The following is a 22,776-nucleotide window of genomic DNA, read 5'->3' as shown; positions in this document are numbered from 1 at the left end:
CTCAGGTCATGATCTCATGGTTTGTGAGTTCAAGCCCTGACTTGGGCTCTGTGCTGACAGTGCAGAGCCTGCCTGGGATTCTTTCTCTCTCCCTGTCTTTCTGCCCCTCGCCCATGTTTATGTGCACACTCTCTCTCACAATAAGTAAATAAACTTTAAGACTCATGGTAGTTTGCACACCAGAATGTTTGCAGCTATGACTTAGTTTTAAGGTATCTTAGTTAAAAATGACTTTCTTGGGGTGCCTGGGTGGCTTGGTCGGTTGAGCGTCCGACTTCAGCTCAGGTCATGATCTCACGGTCCGTGAGTTCGAGCCCCGCATCGGGCTCTGTGCTGACAGCTCAGAGCCTGGAGCCTGTTTCAGATTCTGTGTGTCCCTCTCTCTCTGCCCCTCCCCTGTTCATGCTCTGTCTCTCTCTGTCTAAAAAATAAATAAATGTTAAAAAAATTTTAAAAAAATGACTTTCTCTTCTTAAAAATCTTTTCGAAATAATTATTTAGGTTCTTATGTGTCTAAAAAACAAAGATCCAGTCCAAGATCTCTTTTGAAGATGATTGTTGAAGGGTCTCTCACATTTGTGACAAAGGATCAACATACTTTTCCATTTCTAAAACGTGAATATTTAAAAAAACAGATTAGAAATGGGGCTCTATTGTTATCTATTGTTATTTAGGATCTTCTTTCTCATGCTTCTTGTTCTGATAGACAATGGTTTATTCTATATTACTTCCACATCTTCCAAGGAAATGGCAGATTAGTTACCTTTAAAAAATCACTGGTTAGCTTTTCTCCATGTTGTATAATTTAAGGAAAATCTGTTAACATTGCTTAAAATAAAAAATTTTTTAAATATTTTATTGAACTGGTTTTAATCTCATTTTTAATAGACTAATTATTCTGGAATTGTTTTATTCTTTTCTTTATAACCCAGTGGTGCTCATGCAGATATCATTTTAAGTAATCAGCCATAGTGTAATCAGTAATTAAAATTGTAGCCAACTACAGGTGCTGCTAATTGTTAATCAATTAGACACATAATGATTGCATATCTAATTGAAATACTGATTGAAGTATTGATAGTTACTCATGATTTTTTTTTCAAAAGTAAACTATTTCTTCTTGTTCTTGAATTAGAATGAGTTGTTGAGATTATGTTCCTAACTACTCTGAGTAGCTTCTTGGAACTTTGGTGAGCAATGGACCTGTTCTTTCTGCATGTATAAATAAAATTGGTACAGTTGATCAGAATTGACCTGACTGGCTGTTGAATAAGTCTGTAAATTTTAATTGGTTCATTTGCATATTAACAGGCAGCATTCTGCAGATGGTTCTGTGGGCCCTGAGTATCTGAATTTGGCAAATTTGGGGACCATTATATAGGAATGTAACAGTCATCAAACACTGATGGAATCCCTGTTTTGCCAGGAGGCTCCAGTTGGTATCACTGTCAACCTGCTGATCAGTCTTTACGGGAATTAATTAGCTCACATATTTATAACAATTTGGTAGTTATAATATCTGCATGACCAAAAAAGATTTGTCATTTATTCCTTTTGAAAAATGATTGTTGAAGTTCACAAGACAGGCTAAAGCTTGGAAAAGAACATTTTGTCTATACCATCATAATTAAACATTATTTTGTACTTTCATTGGATCATGTGAATGGAGGAAGCTTAGCAAGAATAAGCAAAGGCAGAGCAATATTGTTTGCACTTCATGATTCATCAAATAATGACCATTCTAATTTAAAGGCATAAACTCTGAATATAAAGCCAGAATTTATCTTCCCAGAAGGAGAGCATATGTCATAATGCTTAATAGATTTAGGAAGGCCAATCCACTAACAGCATCATAGACTCTGTCGCTAGAAAGGATCATGCTCTTCAAGGAAAGTGTTTTAAGTGAATATGACTCTGTTATAACACCACACCTGGAACATAGCAGGCATTCGGGATGTTTGTTGAATGAACTAATAAAGAAATGCATGTAAATAATGGCAAGATTTTCCTTGGGCATTAATCCAAACAGAACAGATCATTAGCAGTCCAAAAAGATTTCTAATTTTAATTTTTTTAAAGCAGCAATGTAGTAATGCGACCACTGAGCTCTTATTCATGTTATCAATGATGTTTGAGATGAGACAAGCACAGCATCCTCTTCTGTCTGCTGCCATAATTCACTTATTAGGCTAAAAATGAATTTCCAAGTAAAGTCTGGGATAAGGGCTGAACCTTGGAAAAAAAACACAACTTTGAAATTTTACTGCGTATTTAAGGATGCGTGAAAATCGGTACAAATACCATTCTTATTCAAGGTAATAGAAATAGAAAACCTAAGAACTGCTGTGTTATTACTCTGTCTAGTTGTGTGATGTATCATTTATTAACACGTTGTATATGACATTGTTTTTAATCCAACTATTCTGTTGACACCTGTACACTTATGGTTTGGATGTAAAGTATAAATAGTAAGTTATGTTATTGGTCGGTCTTCTGGCATTACCTGAGCATTGAATTTAAGAACAATTCCACTTACTCATTCATAGAAGGAATATTTCTCAAACCTTCATTTCCAGTAAGAGAATACCACAAAACACTTGTGATTCTGGAAGCAGCCAGCTGTTAATATGAGTTATGTGAATCTGACCTATAATCTCACCTGACATTTGGAACTCAAATATTTTCCCTTATTTCTCCAACACAATTAAAATATTTAGTCTCACTTCATTTTATGAGACATAAATAGCTATGTAAGTACTCTGTAATTACTGTACATTGTAACAAATGACCTCATAAATACATTGTAATGTCCCATGTAATTACATGGTAAGTCATGTCTTTGAGATGACTGCTCTGAGATTGAAAGCCTGCTGGTTTCAGAGATTAATTACTTAGGGCCTAATTTGACAGTTTGCTTGAAGATATGCCTCTGTTAAATAGCCACATCTGCATTTTTTTTTGAGAAAATTGTTTCATAGCAACATGTTCCCTTATTTAATATAGATCCAGGCGTATATGTTTATACCTAAATATTGGACATGCTTAAATTTTGATGTACATTAAAGCAAAAAAGGGCATTGTTCTGTATAGGATGAGATTCATGTGTATTCATATTTCTTCTACCAAACATTAGAAAGTGTTTTGTGACAATAATTTTAAAGCCTCTGGTTTTATCACTCTAAAACAATTTTTAGTATGTAGTATTGTAAAAATTTTAGTTTTTATTCTTTTATTGACCATTGTACCACCCTTAAACTAATATTTCATTTTTTTTAGGAGACCTATTGGTGTATCATGATCATTTTAACATGAGTGCCCTACTGGAATTCTCTGAGTTCCTACTGGTCATTCTTCTTCTTCTTCTTTTTTTTTTTTTTAATGTATATTTATTTTTGAGAGAGAGAGAGAGAAACAGAGCACGAGTAGGGGAGACACAGAATCCAAAGCAGGCTCCAGTCACTCAGCCGTCAGCGCAGAGCCCAATGTGGGGCTGGAACTCACAAACTGCGAGATCATGACCTGAGCAGAAGTCGGACACTTTAACCGACTGAGCTACCCAGGCGCCCTCCTACTGGTTATTCTTGATAAATACATTTTATCCCATATGTGAAAATTTTTTCAGGGTGCCTGGGTGGCTCAATCAGTTGAGCTCCCGACTATTGATTTTGGCACAGGTCATGATCTCACGATTTGTGGGATCGAGCCCCATGTAGGACTCTGTGCTGACAGGGTGGAGCCTGCTTAAGATTCTCTCTCTCTTGCCCTCTCTCTCCCTGCCTCTCCCCCATGCTCATGTGCTGTCTCTCTCGCTTTCTCTCAAAATAAATAAATAGACTTAAAAAAATTCATATGGTATAAATAAGTATTTAAACTCTTATCTCTTTGCCTCAATTGCTTAAATATCTGGTGAAATCAATTAGTCTGTAGTTAAGCCATTCACCTTACTGCTTAAAAAGTATCTTGGTTTCCATGTTCTAAAACAAACAAGAGAAATGAGAAATAAGTGGACACTGTATTTTCTGCCTTAAATTATATATTGGTCTATTTTCTTGTGCCTTTGAAGGGTATAATTTTACATATAACTGCTGATGTGTTTGTGTTCTGGCTTTCCTAACTCTAGTTCCTGCATCAAAGCTATCACATTGCTTTTAGTGGTTTTATTTAGTAGAAATGAATAGTCTGAGAAAGGACCTAGTGATCTGAAAGAGTTAATGAGCCTCCCTAAACATCCAGCTTACTTCCAGGGAATGACTTGGGTCCTGGAGAATAAAGTCTATTGATACTGACAAATTCTGAAATGTATTACTCCTAAGATCGCTTTATCATGAACTCCAGGGAACAACCAAATTGCTTTATCGTAATGGAATTTTGTCAAAATGTGAATACCTCCTAGAAATTACATTCCCAGTTTCTAGGACCTAGAATAAAATAGGCCTGGCTACTAGGCTATGCATAGCAAATTATCACGTGAAAAAATGCTATTTTAAATCCAGGGGTTTACAAAAAAAAAAAGCCAGATACATATCAGTTCTCCCTTTCTTTTTTTATTCCCAGTAGTATGAACTGTAGTCTGTATTAGGGAGTGATTTTCCTGGTTGACTTAGGAGTATTCAGTTAATTTTATATAGTTAGCCAAGAAAGCCTGGCTAGCAGGAAAAAATAATTGATTTTTCTTCCATTTCTTCCCATAATAGAGGCCACGCATAGTTACATACCTGAGAATCAACTCCAACAGGGTTTCCGTAATCAACAGAGAAAGCACCATTTCTATGCCGCACTCAACAGAATATGGTAAAATCTACCATAACAAAACCACCTCTTTACACATTGCACTGAATGGCGTTTGAGTGGCAAAGAAATTTGTTTTCCAGGGAAATGTAATCTAGTTGTTGTGATCAGATGAAGTGTTTATGAAGATAACCTACCTCAATGAGGATCATTCATTCATTTATATATTTTTATGTCTTCAATACACAATCATATGAGGTCAAAGTGACCTGATAACTATACTTTTTGAGACCTTTCTTCAGTTTTCAATGTCCTTTTGTGTTTTCAAAACAGACATACATGCTACTACCACTATTACCACTAACAATTCTAAAATGAAAATAAAATAAAGTAAAATAAAATACAAAAGAGTAGAACTTTGTGTTTTACAGTGTTTTTATGTCTCTAAACTAACTGGTTATCTCTCAACAAGGTGAGAGAAAGAGATGGTCTTGTGATGTACGATTGATACAACTACGTCAATGATTTCTAACATCACTTAGCAAATTAATGAAAAGCTGAGATGCTTTCTGTCATCCATCTTATACCTACTGAATATCTTTTATTTGGAAAATACTATTCTATCTTTCTCTAAACAATTCAGAACTGCATGCTAGACAGAACATCCAGTAAGATTTTTTTAAGCAGAGGCTATAAGAATTAAGGAGGTCCCAAGGGTGCCTAGGTGGGTCAGTCAGTTAAGCGTCCAACTTCAGCTCAGCTCATGATCTCATGGTTTGTGGGTTTGATCCCTGCGTCAGGCTCTGTGCTGACAGATCAGAGCCTGAAGCCCACTTGGATTCTGTGTCTCCCTCTGTCTGTCCCTCCCCTGCTCATGCTCTGTCTCTGCCTCTCAAAAACATATAAACATTAAAAAAAAAGAATTAAGGCAGTCCAAAGTATATTTCCATCTACCTGTGCCTAGGATTTAAATTTATTTAACATTTAGAGTTAATTCTTAAATAGATGACTAGTATTTACTGTGTAGCATACATATGCAAATTAGGAGCCACAGTTGAGTTGGGGACACCACTGGAAAAGCTATGGACCACACTCAACTATTGTCCCATTTCCTCCTGATAGAATTTTGAGGCTCATCTTTAAATTACACAGAAATATTTTTAAAATATTGCTTTCAAAGTATGCAAAGTACTAACTTAACAGACTGCCCAGTTAATGGTATACATGGGATGCCCTATGTCTTTATGGACAGTGATGGATTGATGTTCTTACAGTGTAGGTTTGGAAACCTATTTGACCTTAATTTACTGGTTCAATTCCCCTATGCTACTAAACTGAAGTGAGTTAGGTAAGGGATTAGTTTCCCCTTTTTTCCTTGGAATTGTCAAGGTTGAGCTCTTAGAATTTGATTACAGGAGCAGGGAAAGTGGTGGCATGTCAATTTCCCAGCATCAAATTAAATTTAGCCCAGTTTACTCCAAAAAATATAAAAATGTGCATATAATAAATAGAGCATATTCCAGATGCCATTTCTCACTGTGTGTTTTTTTTTTTTTAATCTCATATGTGCTCACTGTCTACACCTGAAAAAGACAGTGGTGTGGGATGAATGGGTGTGGAATTCAGAGCCAATGTCAGGAGGGCTGTTCCCCTCAATCAGGAGTGAGGAAGGTGATGAGGGATGTTCCTTCAGGAAGACTAGTCATAGTATCCAGACAGAGTGGTAGAGAGCAGCTGTACCTAGTGGGTGGAGTCAGAAAGGGCTGACAAGGATTTTCAGGTGATAAATCAGGAGACCAAGTAGGTTTGGGGAGTTTAGAATGTGAAAGCAGGTAATGCAGAGATTCAGAAAGGTGAGTAACTATTGTCAGGGAAGTCTGCCAGCCCCAGATTCACCAAGGAGATAGGAGCTCCAGATAATCTCCAGGTAGGACTCCCACTGGCACTATGAGGACCTAGGGGCCACCAGGACAGAGATCAAAGGAACACTATTTTACAACTAAACTAACCTATTGATGTGGAAACGTTTGTATTATTTCAAAGTCGTTAAACAAGATCACAACAGGCTAGCTTTCATCATTTTTAAATAAAACAAAGCAATGTTTCTTACCCAAACTTAGGATACAAAATTTTATTTAAAGTCAAGTATTTTTCAATTTGTATATAAACATACTTTTATTATTGCACAAATATGTAACTTAGACCTGAGTGGTACTAACAGACTTCACTCTGGAAATGTGTCACACAAAGTTATTTGCAAATATAGCTTTTTGTCATTTTGGATAATAGCTGCCTACATGAACTCAAGAATGCCGATTTTAGTATGCTATCCAGCTTTCTGACTTCACTTATCACAAGAGATTGCATATTTATGATAGTGAAGTAAAAAACGTCAAATCTGCAGGAATAGTATATATCTGCAGGAAAAATATATATAGCACTTACTAATATTTTATCAACATTTTATCAAATCCATACTTGGTTAGTCCCATAAAGTCCCATAAAGTGGTTCAGAAAAAGGCAAAACACTTTTTTGGAAATTGTCCACACAATTATACACATAATAAAATTTAAAATACTGTTGAATTAGCGAATTAAGTTATATTCCAGTTCAAAATTCAATGTAGTTTATTTCAGCACCAATGAAATGTTTACCAAGTATTTAGATAAATATCAAATTTAATCATTAAATTTTGTTATTGTATAATTTTGATATTATTGAGGTATCATTTATTCTAAATGATAAAATTAGAAAATACCCTTCCCAGTAGCATTTATTCTAAATGATAAAATTAGAAAATACCCTTCCCAGTATCATTTATTCTAAATGATAAAATTAGAAAATACCCTTCCCAACATTAACTAGAATATTATTAATATGGGTAGCCTTTAGTTCTGCATCCTCTGTGAAGTGTCATTTATTGATACTACTGGCAGGTCCAGTAAACTTTTTTTTTCTTTTGAAAGTAGATTGTTTTTCAGACAGCCTTATCCCAGAGAATGTATTATCATCTACCAAGTTGCTTATTCCAGAAACCTGAGAGTCAATATTGATGACTTTTCCTTCTTTATGTGTGACATTCAACAAATCACTGTGTCCTGTCAAATCTACCTACAAAAGTATTTATAGCATTTCTTCACTTTTTTTTAAGTTCATGTATTTACTTTGAGAGTAAGATAGCATGAGCCAGGGAGGGGCAGAAGGAGAGGGAGAGAGAGAATCCCAAGCAGGCTCAGCATGGAGCCCCGTGTGGGGCTCAGTCTCACACCCTGGGACCATGATCTGAGCCTAAATCAAGAGTCGGATGCTGAACCAACTGAGCCACCCAGGTGCCCCAGAATTTCTTCACTTTTTCACATTCTTCTAGTCTCCAATGTATTCCAAGGTCTCTTCTTTACCACCCATGCCGGAAGGGTCTATAGGCTACAATAAGAAATGTCAATAGTAATCTACAGAGTAAATTGCTCAGTAAATATTCATCGAAGAAAAGGAGTTAAAAAGGTATTAGTAGGTAATTTATCTCTCAGTGCTCCTCCTGATGTGTAGAAGAAAAGTTGTTAAGCATTGCTGCTGTATGGGGTCTTGCTTCTTTCTCTCTGACCCTTGTTTACTTTTTCCTTTATTCTCCCCCTCTCCATCTCTTAATCTCTTGACCCTCTTGCCTCTCTCTTTTTCTCTTTACTCCTTCCCTCCCTTGAAGTTCAAGGAAGTTCCCTTCCTCTCCTTTAATCCACACCACAATCCTTTTGAGGTAGGTACTTCCCATATTGCAGATGAGCAAACCGAGGCAGAGAACTTAAATGTCCCACTCACTGATAAGGAAGGTAACTGATATGGGTTGGGTGTGAGAAGGGTAGTACCTGGAGGCGTGGGTATCAATTGGTTAGCTGTGGCAATATTCTGGGCAATGGTAAATTAAGGTCTGAATTACAGCAGTAGCAGAGAGAGTGTAAATAAGGGAATGTAAGTAAGATGAGGGATACAATAAAAAGAGATTCTTTAAAAATGCCTATGGGCACTCTCATGAAAAGTCATAGGGTGTCATGAGTACTGAAAGCATACTTCATTCTTCAAGCAAGTTCATGTGAGATTCAACAAGTTACCAGAAGTACAGAACAGAAATAAGGGGCAGAGTTCAAAACTTATATTCAAGTAAGTTTCAAGATCCTTAGATTCCTGCTGTGCTGGCCAAAGCATTCTTCTTTCCTGCTAGGACCTTCTTTCAAATGGTGCCCTTTAATTCCCTTCCATGGGAATGCTATCCAGATGAAACCACTTAAAAAAAAAGGCTCATTCTACAGCCACTGACCATGTTTGGAATGGGGCTTGTCTTTCTCAGCAGTCCACTCTATCGGGAGTAAAGTAAAATGTCAGTGTGCAGTGGGATATGTGGACTTAAAAATAGAAGCTTATGAAATGTGGCTTCTGAGAAAAATTTGGGGTGATTGACTTACCAGTTTTTGTTTTCTGTTTTGTTATTTACTACTCATATTCGAGAGTAAAGGAAAAATAAAGAAATGAATTAATGGAACCCATCAAAAGGAGAATACCACATCAACATACTCAACAGGGTTATCTCAAAAAAGTTAGAAAATAATGGCCAGGAAGATCTTTTCTTTTCAATCACTAAACCTAACTGCTCCCACCGTGCTGACTTGAAAACTAATTCATTTTTATGATAATCAAAGAGGAGATGGGCGGATTTGAGGAAGCCAAATTTTACAGTTCTTCTTTTATTTCAAAACTGGGGGAAAAAAGTTAAATTAATCCTTGATTCAAGATAGAACACTTCAACAGCTTGAAAAGGATTAATTTCAACCTCTCAAGTAATGAAAGAACCAAAAGTCAAGTCACAGCTACTAGAATTGATTTTTCAAAAGTCGAAGGTCATGTGTTAAGTATTTTTAATAAAAATAATTACTAGGCTTACCCATGAAGACTAGGTACAAGAATGTTCCCCTAACAGTGATAGCTTTTGGTGGCTTTGTGGGGGGATGGCCAATGATGTCTAAGCTACTGAGCACTGACAGAACAGGTCTCATACAGAAAATAAGATACATTATGCCATAGAATTAGAAAAATTTACTGAACACTTTCAATTAACTTCCCAAACCAAAATAATTTGGGACATCTAGCCATGTCTGCAGAACCTACAAGGAAAGAATTTGACGACCAGAACCATTAGCCATCTGCTGGTGTTTGCTTGAAATCGATGAGAAAGCATAAAAGATGCTAATAAACTTAGCCGCTGCCCATATATGAGGATGAATACAAATGATGAAATTACTTCCAAAGATGAATGATAACCATTGAGGGGGTTTGCCTCCTGGCATGTAGAGTGTATAACTGATTCTATTAATTAATTGCTGCTAGACATTGATAGTAAGGTATTGGCTATGTGGGAATAATTTATACGATCACTGAAAATCCTCGAATATGATCAAGAAAAATTATTATCTGTCAAAAACTAAATATTGCTCATGTAATCATTAGTATAATTAAGTTTTCCAGGCTTAACACGTGATTTACAATCATCTGGTAGACATACTAAGCACAATTATTCTCCATTTCTCAATATGTGCATTAAGATTAGAGTCATTTATTAGACTTACGAGAGGTCACTCGTCAAAGACAAGGCAAAGCGCTAACTGGAAATCATAAGGTTCTACCTCTTGGTCAAAGTTTAATGTCTTCATTTGTATTTTTGTTTTCTATTTGAATTTACTTTTGACTTTAAAAAACAAGCTTGTAGTCCTTAGAAAATAACCCTTCGTGATTTGCCAAGGGCTACTTATGGGAAGGCTGATTGGGTGTATTAAAAATTAATTATTTAAATTCAGTTTTTATTCCTTTCGAGAATGTTTTGTAGGACACTTTGAGTAGAATTGCCAGGTATAAGTTCTATGATTATTTTAGTATAAAATAATAAAAAATATTAGGCTCAAACATTAGATAATCTTTCTGTGATAGTATGAGATGACTTCTGCCAATTATTTAACTCTGTGCCTCAATTTCCTCTTTGGTAAACTTGTAAAATGGTAATAACATTTTTCATGGCTATCTTGAAGTATTGAAAAATAAAAGTAAGATAATTGTGGAATATAAATATAAGGTATAACTATTCATCAAATCCAGTTTTCTTTGCTAGTTTCTAAGATACTTGAGAGTAAAGAACACATCCACATATGTGCATGTATGTGTGTGGAGTGGAGAGAAGGAGTAGGTGAGTGTATGTGTATTTAAGACTATGCATTCTTTGAGGTCCAAGGACATTATATTACTATTTTATTTATTAGTTTGTCTCCCAAAGAATTAGCCAAATGTCTTAAATGAGTGTATTGATCTAACATGTCTCCTTTGCATGTCCCAAAAGACTTTTAACTCTTTTCCAATCTACCTTTCCATTACATTGTCCTATATGTCCCATTTGTTCCTATTTGTCCCAGTTGAAGGTGCTATACATTGTCATGATAAATTGAGCTTGCTTTTGATATCCTCTTTATTTTAAATACCTTTTCTATCCCCTAAGTAAAGTTCTACTCATATTTAAGTCTTGACCATGTAAAATAGAATTAATCTCTCTGTCTATTATATTCCATTCTATTTTCTGGGACTACCTCTTTTAGCATGTGACACTTTGTGTTTTCATTATGAGTTTTTGTGTCTAATTTCCTCAGCCAGAATGGATATACCATGACTTATCTGGGTATTTCCATAGTCCTAAAGATGGTGCTTTCTACACAGCAGAGGTGCAGCTAATCTATTTTGAGTGAATTATTACTGAATGAATTAGTCTCAGCCTCTTGAACTCTCATGGGAGGCTGTATTAAATAGTAAAGAATGCCAACTTCAAAGTTATATAATCTCAGTTCAAATCCTGCCTCTATCACTTGATGGCTGCATCAGTTTAAGATACTTAACCATCTGTGTCGTAATTTACATGATTGTACAAAAATTGTAACAATAGACTTGAATTCATAGGGTCATTGTGTGGATAAAAAACCATAACTCATAGGTGCTTAGACCATTGGTACGTCTATAGTAAGGAAAAAAATAGTGTTAAGAAATATTTGTAAGAGTGGCATTTAGTTTGTCACATTTAAAGGGTAATGAGGGTGAAATAAATGATCTTAGTAGTGCTCTACACTTTCAGATATATTCTGACTTAAATAATCAGATTCTGATTATTCTAAATAATTATATTTAGCTAAGTTCCTCTAAAATTATTAAAATGTGCTTATTATATAGTTACAGTTGATCTTTATTATTTTGAGAGTCTGTATTTGCAGATTCACCTACCTGCTAAAATGTATTTGTAACCCCAAATCAATACCCCCGTTGCCTTTACAGTTACACCCACGACCATGAAACAGATGAGTTTCCAGAGGCACACATTCCCAGCTGAGGTTGAACAAGGAGACACTCTGTCTTTTTGTTTCAGTTCTCATATTGTAACCAAGTGTTCTTTTTGTGGTCAAATAAGTGCCACTTTGGGGGGGGGGTGGGCATTTGTTTATTTTTGCTTTCTGTCTGTGAGTTTGGTATTTGAAATGCTCTCCAACTGTAATGCTGAAGTGCTGTTTAGTATCGCTTATTCCAAGAGGCTGTGATGTGCCTTAGGGAGAAAATACACGTGTTAGATAAACTTCATTCTGGCATGAGTTACAGTGCTATTGGCCATAAGTTCAATGTTAATGTATCAACAATAATATTAAATAGGATGTCTTTAAACAGAAACACACATAAAACAAGGTTACATATTGACAAGTTGACAAAAATGTTGTAATGAAAGGCTCATAAGAACCTGCACCTGCATTTTCCCTAAGAGCAATGTTACAATATTTGCAAATTCAGTGTTTGTGGCAAATTTATAGAATATGGCTGCTGCCTCAAATGATGAGAACTGACTGTAGTTTGCATGTCATTGACATGTTAAAAATGTTTAGCAAGTAACTGACTTTACCCAATTTTTTAAATCCTTTTACAAAGACACTTATTTGTAGAGCAATAGCTAATCTGTAGTGATCTAAAAGAAGAGGCCCAGACTGGGGTCTCCCTGGAGAATATATTGCCACACCTCTGCTGCATTTCCACATGATTGAAACAGTATCAAAGTTGCCCTGGGGTTGTAGGGGGCTGGAGGGGTCGAAAATCCATTCTGTGACTTTGTGCCTGGCCTCTTTCTGACAGTTGTTTATTTCTACCACCTCAAAAGAACAATTTTGTATGTTTTTTTTAAAAATTAATTTAAGGGGCACCTGGGTGGCTCAGTCAGTTAAACGTCCGACTCTGACTTTGGCACAGGTCATGATCTTGGGGTCCGTGAGTTCAAGCCCCGTGTCAGGCTCTGTGTTGACAGCTCAGAGCCTGGAGCCTGCTTCAGATTCTGTGTCTCCCTCTCTCTCTGCCCCTCCCCTGTTCACACTCTGTCTCTCTCTCTCAAAAATAAAGATTTAAAAAAAAATTTTTTAGGGGCGCCTGGGTGGCGCAGTCGGTTAAGCGTCCGACTTCAGCCAGGTCACGATCTCGCGGTCCGTGAGTTCGAGCCCCGCGTCGGGCTCTGGGCTGATGGCTCAGAGCCTGGAGCCTGTTTCCCATTCTGTGTCTCCCTCTCTCTCTGCCCCTCCCCCGTTCATGCTCTGTCTCTCTCTGTCCCAAAAATAAATAAAAAACGTTGAAAAAAAAAATTAAAAAAAAAAATTTTTTTTAATTGATTTAAATGTTCATGGTAGTGTTATATGCACATTCATTTTCCAAATAGGTGTATAACCAAAACCAAGACTCTTCCTCCCCAACCTGGAGGAACTGGAGGGAGTTCCTATTGCCTCCAGACTCCCCTGTTCATTGCTTTTCACTATCCTTTCTTTTCTGGAATTTACCTTAATGTTTTTCAGCAATTGTGCATAGGTAGCCGTCCTTTAATTCCTTAGTTTTAATTCACAGGTTTAGGTATCACCTACTGATTTATTCCTAGGTCAGGAGTTAGCACTCTGGTACACTCCAGCCCTACGCCCAATCGTCTTCCTTCTTTTCTCCTCCTACTCTTCCTTCCCCTCCTCTGCATTTTCTTTGTGATCCTTCTTCTCTTCTTCCCTGAGGTGTAATTAATTAACGTGAAATGCACAAATCTTCAGTGTTTACTTCTCTGGTTGTATTATTTCAGTAGGGCTGCCACAGCAAACACCACAGAGGAGGAAACCTAAATGAACCACAGATAGTTGCTTTCTCACAGTTCTGGAGGCTGGAGTCCAAGATCAAGGTGTCAGCAAGCTTGTTTCTTCTGAGTCCTCTCTCCTTAACTTGCAAATGGCTCCCTTCCTCCACCATCTTCACATGGACTTCTTCTGGGTCTCCGTATTTCCTTTTCTCAGAGTGACACCAGTCATACTGGATTAGGTCCCACACTGATGACCTCATTTAACCTTTTGATTTCTTCAAACCCCCTACCTCCAAAACACTCACACTCTGAGGTACTGGGAATTAGTATTTCAGCATGTGAATTTCAAGTGGGGGCCCAATTCAACCCTTAGCAATACATTTTGACAATTTTATCTACCCATGTAACAAATGTGAAAGGAAGATGCAGAATGTTCCCATCACACCAAAAAGTCTCCCTCTTTCCATAGCCAATCAGTTCCCTAGTACAACTGCTGTAGGCAACTGCTAGACTGCTTTCTTTTACTATAAACTCATTTTGACTCTTCTTGGACTTCATCTAAGTGGAATTATGTAGTATGTGCTCTTTTGGATTTGTGTCTCACCTTGTGTAATCTTAAATCTTTTCAATTTTTCCTTATCATATTTCTGAGAATTCCATTTTTTTTCTGTTTTGGAATCTCTGTTTCTTGGATTTCAAATCTTTTTCTCTCAGTTTGCACTCTTCTTTTCCTGAAATTTACCCTCATTAGACTCCTGATAAAGGGAATATGGAGAGATATCTTTGAAACCATGTATTTCTGAAACATCCCTATACTTATATAAGCATATATTCTTATACTTGAGTTATTTTTCCTTATGCTTGATAACATTTGTATAGCCTTGGAATTCTAGGTTTAAAATACTTTAAGAATAAAATTTTATAAGTACTCTTCTATTGTTTTCTAACTTTGAATGTTGTTGAGAAATCTTTCTCCTTACCATTTTTACTTTTTATGTGACCTGCTTTCTTTCTTCCATTCTGGAAGCTTTCCTATCCTCTCTCCCCCAGGAGGCTCTAGTATTTCACAGTAATGTACCTTAATGTAGTTCTTGTTCATGTATTGTGTCAGAAAATCCATAATCCCTTTCAGACTAAAGTCTCAAATCTTCCAGTTCTGCAAGGTTTTTACTGCAGGAAAGAGTTCTGGTTTTTGTTTTGGTTCCTTGCTAATTTTCTGCCTCCTATTTTTTTTTTATTTTCATTATTTCATCTTATTAGTTGGATATTGGAAATTATAGACTAAACTTCTCATTTCTTATCTTTTTTCCCCCAAATTTATATGATCATCTTTCTATGATCATCTCCCCCCCCCCCCCGGAATTTTAGAAGATTTCTTTTCATACATCTTCCAGATAATTTATTGAATATTTAACTGGTGAAACCAAACTATAAATGTCATAATATTTTAAAAGAATCTTTCATTTTTCCTGTATCTCTATTCCTTTCACAGATGTAATATCTTATCTTAGATTATCTAAATATTAATAACAGTGTTTGGGATACTTTTTCTACTCTAAGCATAATGTTGTCTCCTTCAAGGGCCATAGTATTGTGGGTTTTTTTTAAGTTTATGTATTTATTTTGACAGAGGGAGAGAGAGAGAGAGAGAGTGCACAAACAAGGAGGCACAGAGAGAGATGGAGAGAGAGAATCCCAAGCAGGTTCTGGGGCTTGATTGTATTTTTTCCTATTTTATACTAAAAGCTTTTTAAAACAAAATGTCTTGTAGTCTTACAATGTTGGTTAACATTAAAATGAAATGTGTACTAAAAAGCTGATTCCAAAGTACATGAGTGGATTAAGTGGGAGCCTCATTATTGGGGCATTAATTAGAAACCTGGCTACTGTTTTCTCTAGGGCCAAACTTACAATTTTCTCTAGAGAATTATTACTTGGTATTTGCCTGGGCAATATACATCTGGTTGTCATTGCACTGAACACAGATGATGAAAGAAGACTTATTCTCTTCGACTTAATAACCCTTGCCCTCATCTGTACTCTCTTCTGTGCCTGATATCTCTGAATCTGTGGACTCTGTTTCAGTGTCCCTAAAGGATAAAACTCCCAGTGACTCCAAGGACACTGAGGGTTAGTAGACTGATTTTCCTAGATGTGCGTATGACTTTCAACCCATCTTTTATTTCAGCACCATGCTTTAGTCTTGTCTTTCAAGGTATTTAGGACGCAACAATTTCTAGCCCTCCCTGAATTTTGTCATGGAAATCACCTTGTTATTCTTTAGTATCTCTTAGGGAGTAATTTAGGTTTCATCTTTCTCCTTTGGCTCAGCCACCACACTTCCCTCGGTTTGCATCTCTTAAATATTTGTTAACATCTCTCATCCTTAAGACTACTATTCTCTATTTCCTTATGTTTTTTTACTCTTGAGAACATTTTACTGTCATTTTAGTGACATTTACAAAGTAGAGGTGATCATGCACATAATCAAATGAATTGTGTATTTTTGTCAAAATCATACAAAAAGGGACACTGTCAAATTGTAAAAATGGATTTAATTTGGTTATAGGGGCTAATCCCTAGCACTTCTTGCCTCTCTGTTTTATTCCTACTTAAGTTGGGGTCATTTCTTTGACCCTGCTCTGTTGCCCTTACTTTCTCCAATGTTTTAATTTACATCTTTTATTTTGCAGAGTATCAAAGTAAGCTGGCTGCCTCCTCCATCAGGAACACAAAATGGATTTATTACCGGCTATAAAATTCGACACAGAAAGACGACCCGCAGGGGTGAGATGGAAACATTGGAGCCAAACAACCTCTGGTACCTGTTCACAGGTCAGTGTTCACATAGTGCAGTCTTGCAAGGTTTTTATGAATTACATGCTTTAGGAATAAAATATGCTCTCACTTCAAGGAAACATTCTTTTTTGTTTGTTTGTTTGTTTTTTTCCTGACAGGTGACATCTATTGGTCTGAACAAGAATAACCTTTATATTTTTAACTTGATATCTTTGTAATGCTTTCAGTACATATTATGGTCCTGGATCATACTCTTATAAATGTATCACAGATCTTTTAATCTGTATTAGTTTCTCAGCATTGCTTATTCAACAACAGCCCCTCTGTCAAATAACTTTTAACTTTTTAACTAGTAACTTTAAAAAGCTATCTAATCAGGGGTTCCTGGGTGGCTCAGTAGGCTAAGCATCCTACTTCAGTTCAGGTCATGATCTCTTGGTTGGTGAGTTTGAGCCCTGCATCAGGCTCTCTGCTATCAGCATGAAGCCCACTTTGGATCCTCTGTCTCCCCGTCTCTGCCACTCTCCACTCACTCTCTCTCTCTTTCTCTCTCTCTCAAAAACAAATAAACATTTTTAAAAAGCCATCTAATCAAATGGTTCCAAGTTTAAGTCACTTTGATCCCTTTCCCCCTAATCTCCAGTGGTGAGAATGGGGCTGGAAAATGTGGAGAGGGTAGTTTAGGAAATAAACAGATTATTCTACTTTCCATAAAAATAAAAGTAAATTCACTTTTGTAGCAATATTGGTGGAATTCACAGTAGGTCAAGCTTCTTTATGAAAACTGGAGTATTCCATGCAGTTTTCCATGTAATATTTAGAGAATGTGTTTTATTTTATAAAATGAATAATCCTATATATTTTTTTTAACTATTGGAACTATCATGTCCATCCAGGTTCCTGGAAAACAGTCTGAGATATGCTTTCAAGGCAATGCCTCTGGGGGGTGCAAGCCCAAGAAAGCACGCATGAGGAAACAGAAAGGGACCAGGGAAGGAGAGAAATCTTTCACAGTGGCTATCATTGAGCTGGCTACAAGTTTAGAGCAAACACAGAGTTTGTTCAGCCTCATGGGGTGTCTCCTGAGAGGCCACATGAAGTACTATGTATCATAGGCAGTGGCTGGATAGGAAGTATGAGCAGTTCCTCTCTTGCCTATCATTGGTCTAAATCTGTAGATAGGCTGTTATCCATTCTATACCTGCAGACAGCACCTGAGAAGCCAGAGCATCTGGCGAGTATGCAAACATAGAATTCTGTCTGTGTCAGTAAGTCCTTTATGAGGTGGTGGCTTGGTCTAGGGTAGCACCAGTAAGTACTTAGGAGGGCTTTATAAGAGTGTGAACTATTGCCTGGGGCTTGGGAGGCAAAGCATGATATAGCAGAGGCTCTTGGTAAGGATTGGGAGGCAAAGTTGAGCAAATCTGGAGTGGCACATAAAAAGGGTCCTGGAAAATACACAAACTGAAACTCTTAACTTACACCTAATGGATAATATAAACTATCACTGCAAATGAGGAAAGAAGAAAGTAACCCCTTATTTATTTCTTTCTCTATACCATGTGCTCAGTAAATTTCCATTTGAAATCATAGTTTGTTACACACACACACACACACACACACACACACACATTTTAAGCTACATTTAAGTCCGCATTCTGCAACTTGATCAAAACCTGTTTTCCCCCTCAGGTTTGTTGTTGTTGTTGCTGCTGCTGCTGCTGCTATTGGTGTTTGGTTTTTGGTTTTCGATGTGTTTTTCTGGTCTCTTGTGCCTATAAAATTTTAGCATAATGGTGAAAGTGCTTCCAAGTAGGTTGTCAAAAATCACATTACTCGTTTTATATCTGGACAAAAATCTCTCAGACAAGTATTATTGCCTCTAAGAGGAAGTTATGGCACTCTACCACATCATTTAAAAAGCTTAAGAAAAGCCGAGATCTTATGTCTTCTTTCCTGATGAAATTATGGGAAGAAGGTAAAAATAAATGAAGTGAGGCATATGTGCTCAGTGTGATAGTTGGTGTAACCTGTAGTTTATTTTGACAGAAATCACCAACATTGGAAAAAAAGTCTTGCTGAAAAAATTTTAATAGAATTTCTAAGATGTAATAGATGAAGAACCTCTAAGGATAATTATATCCAAGACTTTTTCACTCCTGGTTTTACTGAGGTATTATTGTCACATACCACCATATAAGTTTAACGTATACAACTTAATGACCTCACTTGTGTTCACTGTGAGATGATTAACGCTGACAGTTTAGTCAGCAGCCATGATCTCATATAGATACAATTTAAAAAAAGAAAAAAAAGTCCTTATGATGAGAACTCAGGATCCACTTTCGTAAAATTTTCATCTATATCACACAAAATGTGGAATGCTTCACGAATTTGCAAGCCATCCTTCTGCATGGGTCCTGCTGATCTCTTTATCATTCCGATTTTAGTATATGTGCTGTGGGAACAAGTACCAAGCCTTATTTTTTTTAAATAGATGATGGTATTTGAAGCCCTGAAATCTTTTTTTTTAAGTTATTTCCTTCTCAGATGAAAAAGCTTAAAAATATAAAATAACCTTTTTATACAATAATTCATTAAAAGATGAGTGTTCCAATGGAAAATCTCAGGATTGGATATTCAATTTATGGAACTATAAATAGCCAAGATGCATGAAACAATGTTCAAGCTCATTAGTAGAGAAATGCAAATTCAAACAAAAATGAGTTAACATTTTCTTTGGATTAAAGTAATAAAGATAGGGGCGCCTGGATGGCGCAGTCGGTTAAGCGTCCAACTTCAGCCAGGTCACGATCTCGCAGTCCGTGAGTTCGAGCCCCGCGTTGGGCTCTGGGCTGATGGCTCAGAGCCTGGAGCCTGTTTCCGATTCTGTGTCTCCCTCTCTCTCTGCCCCTCCCCCGTTCATGCTCTGTCTCTCTCTGTCCCAAAAATAAATAAACGTTGAAAAAAAAAATTAAAAAAAAAAAAAAGTAATAAAGATATAAGTGAATGATGATACCCTGTTCTGGAAAGCATATGGGAGACATAATTAATATTCATATACTGCTGTGGGCCAGATGATTCTAGAATCTCTCTGGAAAGCAATGTGTAGATATTTGTTATACACAGGTGTATATATGTGTGTGTGTGTGTGTGTGTGTGTGTGTGTGAGAGAGAGAGAGAGAGAGAGAGCAAGAGAGAGAGAGAAGGAGGGAGGGATCTTTACAGATATATGATCTATGTTTTCTACCAGGAATTTATTCCAATTATGCAGCCATATTTTCTGCAAATTTTTTCACTATAAACATGTTCATTGCACTGTTCCTTTAATAGAAAATTTTAAGGAAAAAAAATACCCCAAGCATCCAAATATAGGCAGCTACTTAGAAAATTTTGTCAAAATCATATCAAGGAATACTGCTTACCTAATGAAAATGATAAATACTAAATCAAGTGTTAATTATTTCAAACATGATTCAATGAATAACTCAACTTTAAATCAATATTAGTGTGTGAAGTTGATATTTATAAATAAAATATGAATTTGTAGGAAAATATTTAGAGTAATATATATGCCAGAATATTGATGGTGATTGTTATTTACATTTGTAACAACAATAAAATATGTATTTTAAAATTATGTATATAACATGAAAAACAAAAAGGCAAGACCCTAATGTCATATTATGACTTTTGGTCACCAAAATTGAAAATTCCTACCACTAAAGCTAACTCCATGGCCACTGAACAGCTAAAAGGCAAGTGGCCCAAAAAATAAATGAAGAATCGTAGCCACCTGGCCAAAAGAAACTGCTGCTGTGAATTCTTTAGTATTTATGGTATTTTTGGCAAATGGGATTTAACACATTCACCTCAGTAGTATCAAACCAAGATTCTGGCTCTCTAAATAGACAAACTTTTAGGATTTTCTCTCTAAAGAAGTGAAATTATTAAAAAAGAAAAAAAAAAGCCAGAAGTCTGAAATAAAGGTGTTGGCAACATTGGTTCCTTGTGGAGGTCCTGAGAGAAAACTCATCCTTGTTTCTCTCCTAACCTCTGGAATTTGCTGGCAATCCTTGACATTCCTTGGCCTGTAGTTATGCTGCTCCTATCTCTACACCACCTTCTTCTGTTGCCTGTCTGTGTTCTCTCCTCTTCTTATAAGGACACGCATCATTGGATAAACCCCACTCTAAATCCAGGATGGTTTCATCTCAAGATCCTTAACTATTCATATTTATAAAGATCCTATTTCCAAGTGAGGTCACGTTCTGAAGTTCCAGATATTCAGGAGTTTTGAAGTAGACACTATTCAACTTGCTGACAGATACCTTATATTTTCCCTCTCAAGAACAATCATTTTTAATTGTATTCTCTAATGAACTTTATTCAAAAATAAATAATTCAGTCCTACATTTTTATTCATCTAAAATATATGGGACAATTAGATCTTCTAATCAGTATGAGCTATAACCCCTTACCACTCTGGTTTAATACCATTCCGGCCAAAAGCAAAGAAATAGGATGTATTAATTAGCTTGTTATTGGAATAGCTCACAAATGCCCCTTCCCATCTTTATAGATTTCTAGGAATCTGGACTCAAATTTGAATTCCTCATTCATACTGTTCTTTCTTCATTTCAACAATTACAAAATGAATTTGGGAAGACAAACAATCTGGGCAGTTATATTTGTAAGTGTACCTGATATTTATGGTAAAAACAAAAGTCACACAGACTCCATTCTTAAATTGAAATGAAGAAATAAAAACTGCCAGAGAATAGCCTCATATCTGTAAAACATTAAAAACAAGTTGTACAGAGTCTCTGCCTTCCTATCCCCTGATCTGTGACCCAACTTCAGTAATGCCTATTGCATTGCTAGATATTGTGGGAGTGTTTTCAGTGGTAGAGAGCACAGGTTTTGACTTGTTCCCAGAATATATTTATTTAGTAATGTATGCAATTTCTAGTTTTCAAAAGTAATTGATTTTCTGTATGAATCTGCAGCACTTTAGAATGTACAAGACTTGACCCTATGTTTCCAATACCTATATGGTACATGGATATATTGATTTGTCTGTTAAAAACTTGGAAATGCTAGAATGCTTCATTTGGATGACATAAATATTCAGGTGTAGAGACTCAAACTTGTTTTTTACAATCCTCTGTTAGACAGGTGTTTTTTTGTTGTGTGTGTTTTTTACTAGGATAATGAGACATCTGCAATAACATAGTAATTCAGAGTTATAACAAGGATTTTAAATCATTGTTATCAGTTTCATTGTGGGATCCCATGTCAACTAAATTTTAAAGCGTTGTTTTTAATTTTTGAGTGCTCTTCAGAGAAAGTTGTTTTGAATTGAATTGAAGAGTTTTCTTGTGTTTCATGGCCAATATAGAATAAACGAAATGATTAACATGCATTGGTGTTTTATGGACTGAAAAATGAAACAATAGCATAGAATTTTATAACAAGGTTAGCATTAGGGGAATAAAGGGAAATTATATTGTTTGAATAATGTACCATCTCTTAACATAAGTCCTGTAAAATTAGAAATAGAACAGAATTACAGAGCTTGAAGGCACTTAGTATTGGGGATAGAAACAGGCAGAAGATGATCTTCTTTCGACAATGTATTTTTTTATAGTTGAGGAATGCATTGCTACTTACACCATACTTTTTGTAGAATAAAATTATACTTAGAAGCAGGTAGGAAATACACATGCATGAGCATGCCCACACATAGGCACAGCATACACAAACATATGCCCACCCCCACATACACAATGAGATTGAACTATGGGTCCCTGACAAACCAGACCATTCATCTTATGCACAGTCCTAATTTTATAGAAGAGTTAACTGAGATCTAAAGAGTGACATTGCTAAGATCTACCACTAGTTAAGGAGATAATCCCAACTCGATTGTAGGCATTTCAACTCCTAGTTATATACTCCTTATACTATATATATTGTCTTCTTTAGCTCACTGTATTGTAAATGACTCTGGCTATCATATGAATCTGTAATAGATCATTGGCATTAAAAATAATTTAACATTTATAACAATAATAATACCAGCATTAAC

At 36.1% G+C, this 22,776-nt stretch overlaps 1 protein-coding gene and 1 non-coding gene across 2 annotated transcripts in view; one reads left to right on the top strand and one right to left on the bottom strand.

The window, feature by feature from the left end:
* The window catches only part of DCC (DCC netrin 1 receptor), a 689,897-nt gene that overhangs the window by 524,236 nt on the left and 142,885 nt on the right, over positions 1-22,776 (top strand). The window contains 1 exon segment of the mRNA XM_032595323.1: positions 16,580-16,721. Within this exon segment, the coding sequence (XP_032451214.1) occupies positions 16,580-16,721 (142 nt within the window).
* LOC115498843 lies at positions 19,056-19,159 on the bottom strand. Its single transcript, XR_003963971.1, has one exon. It is a non-coding gene; the product is annotated as a U6 spliceosomal RNA (small nuclear RNA).

The sequence above is a fragment of the Lynx canadensis genome, chromosome D3 (genome assembly GCF_007474595.2).
Source record: "Lynx canadensis isolate LIC74 chromosome D3, mLynCan4.pri.v2, whole genome shotgun sequence".
Lineage (NCBI taxonomy): Eukaryota > Metazoa > Chordata > Mammalia > Carnivora > Felidae > Lynx > Lynx canadensis.
The sequence above is the reverse complement of the archived record's forward strand: the minus strand, read 5'-3'. Positions and strand labels throughout refer to the sequence as shown.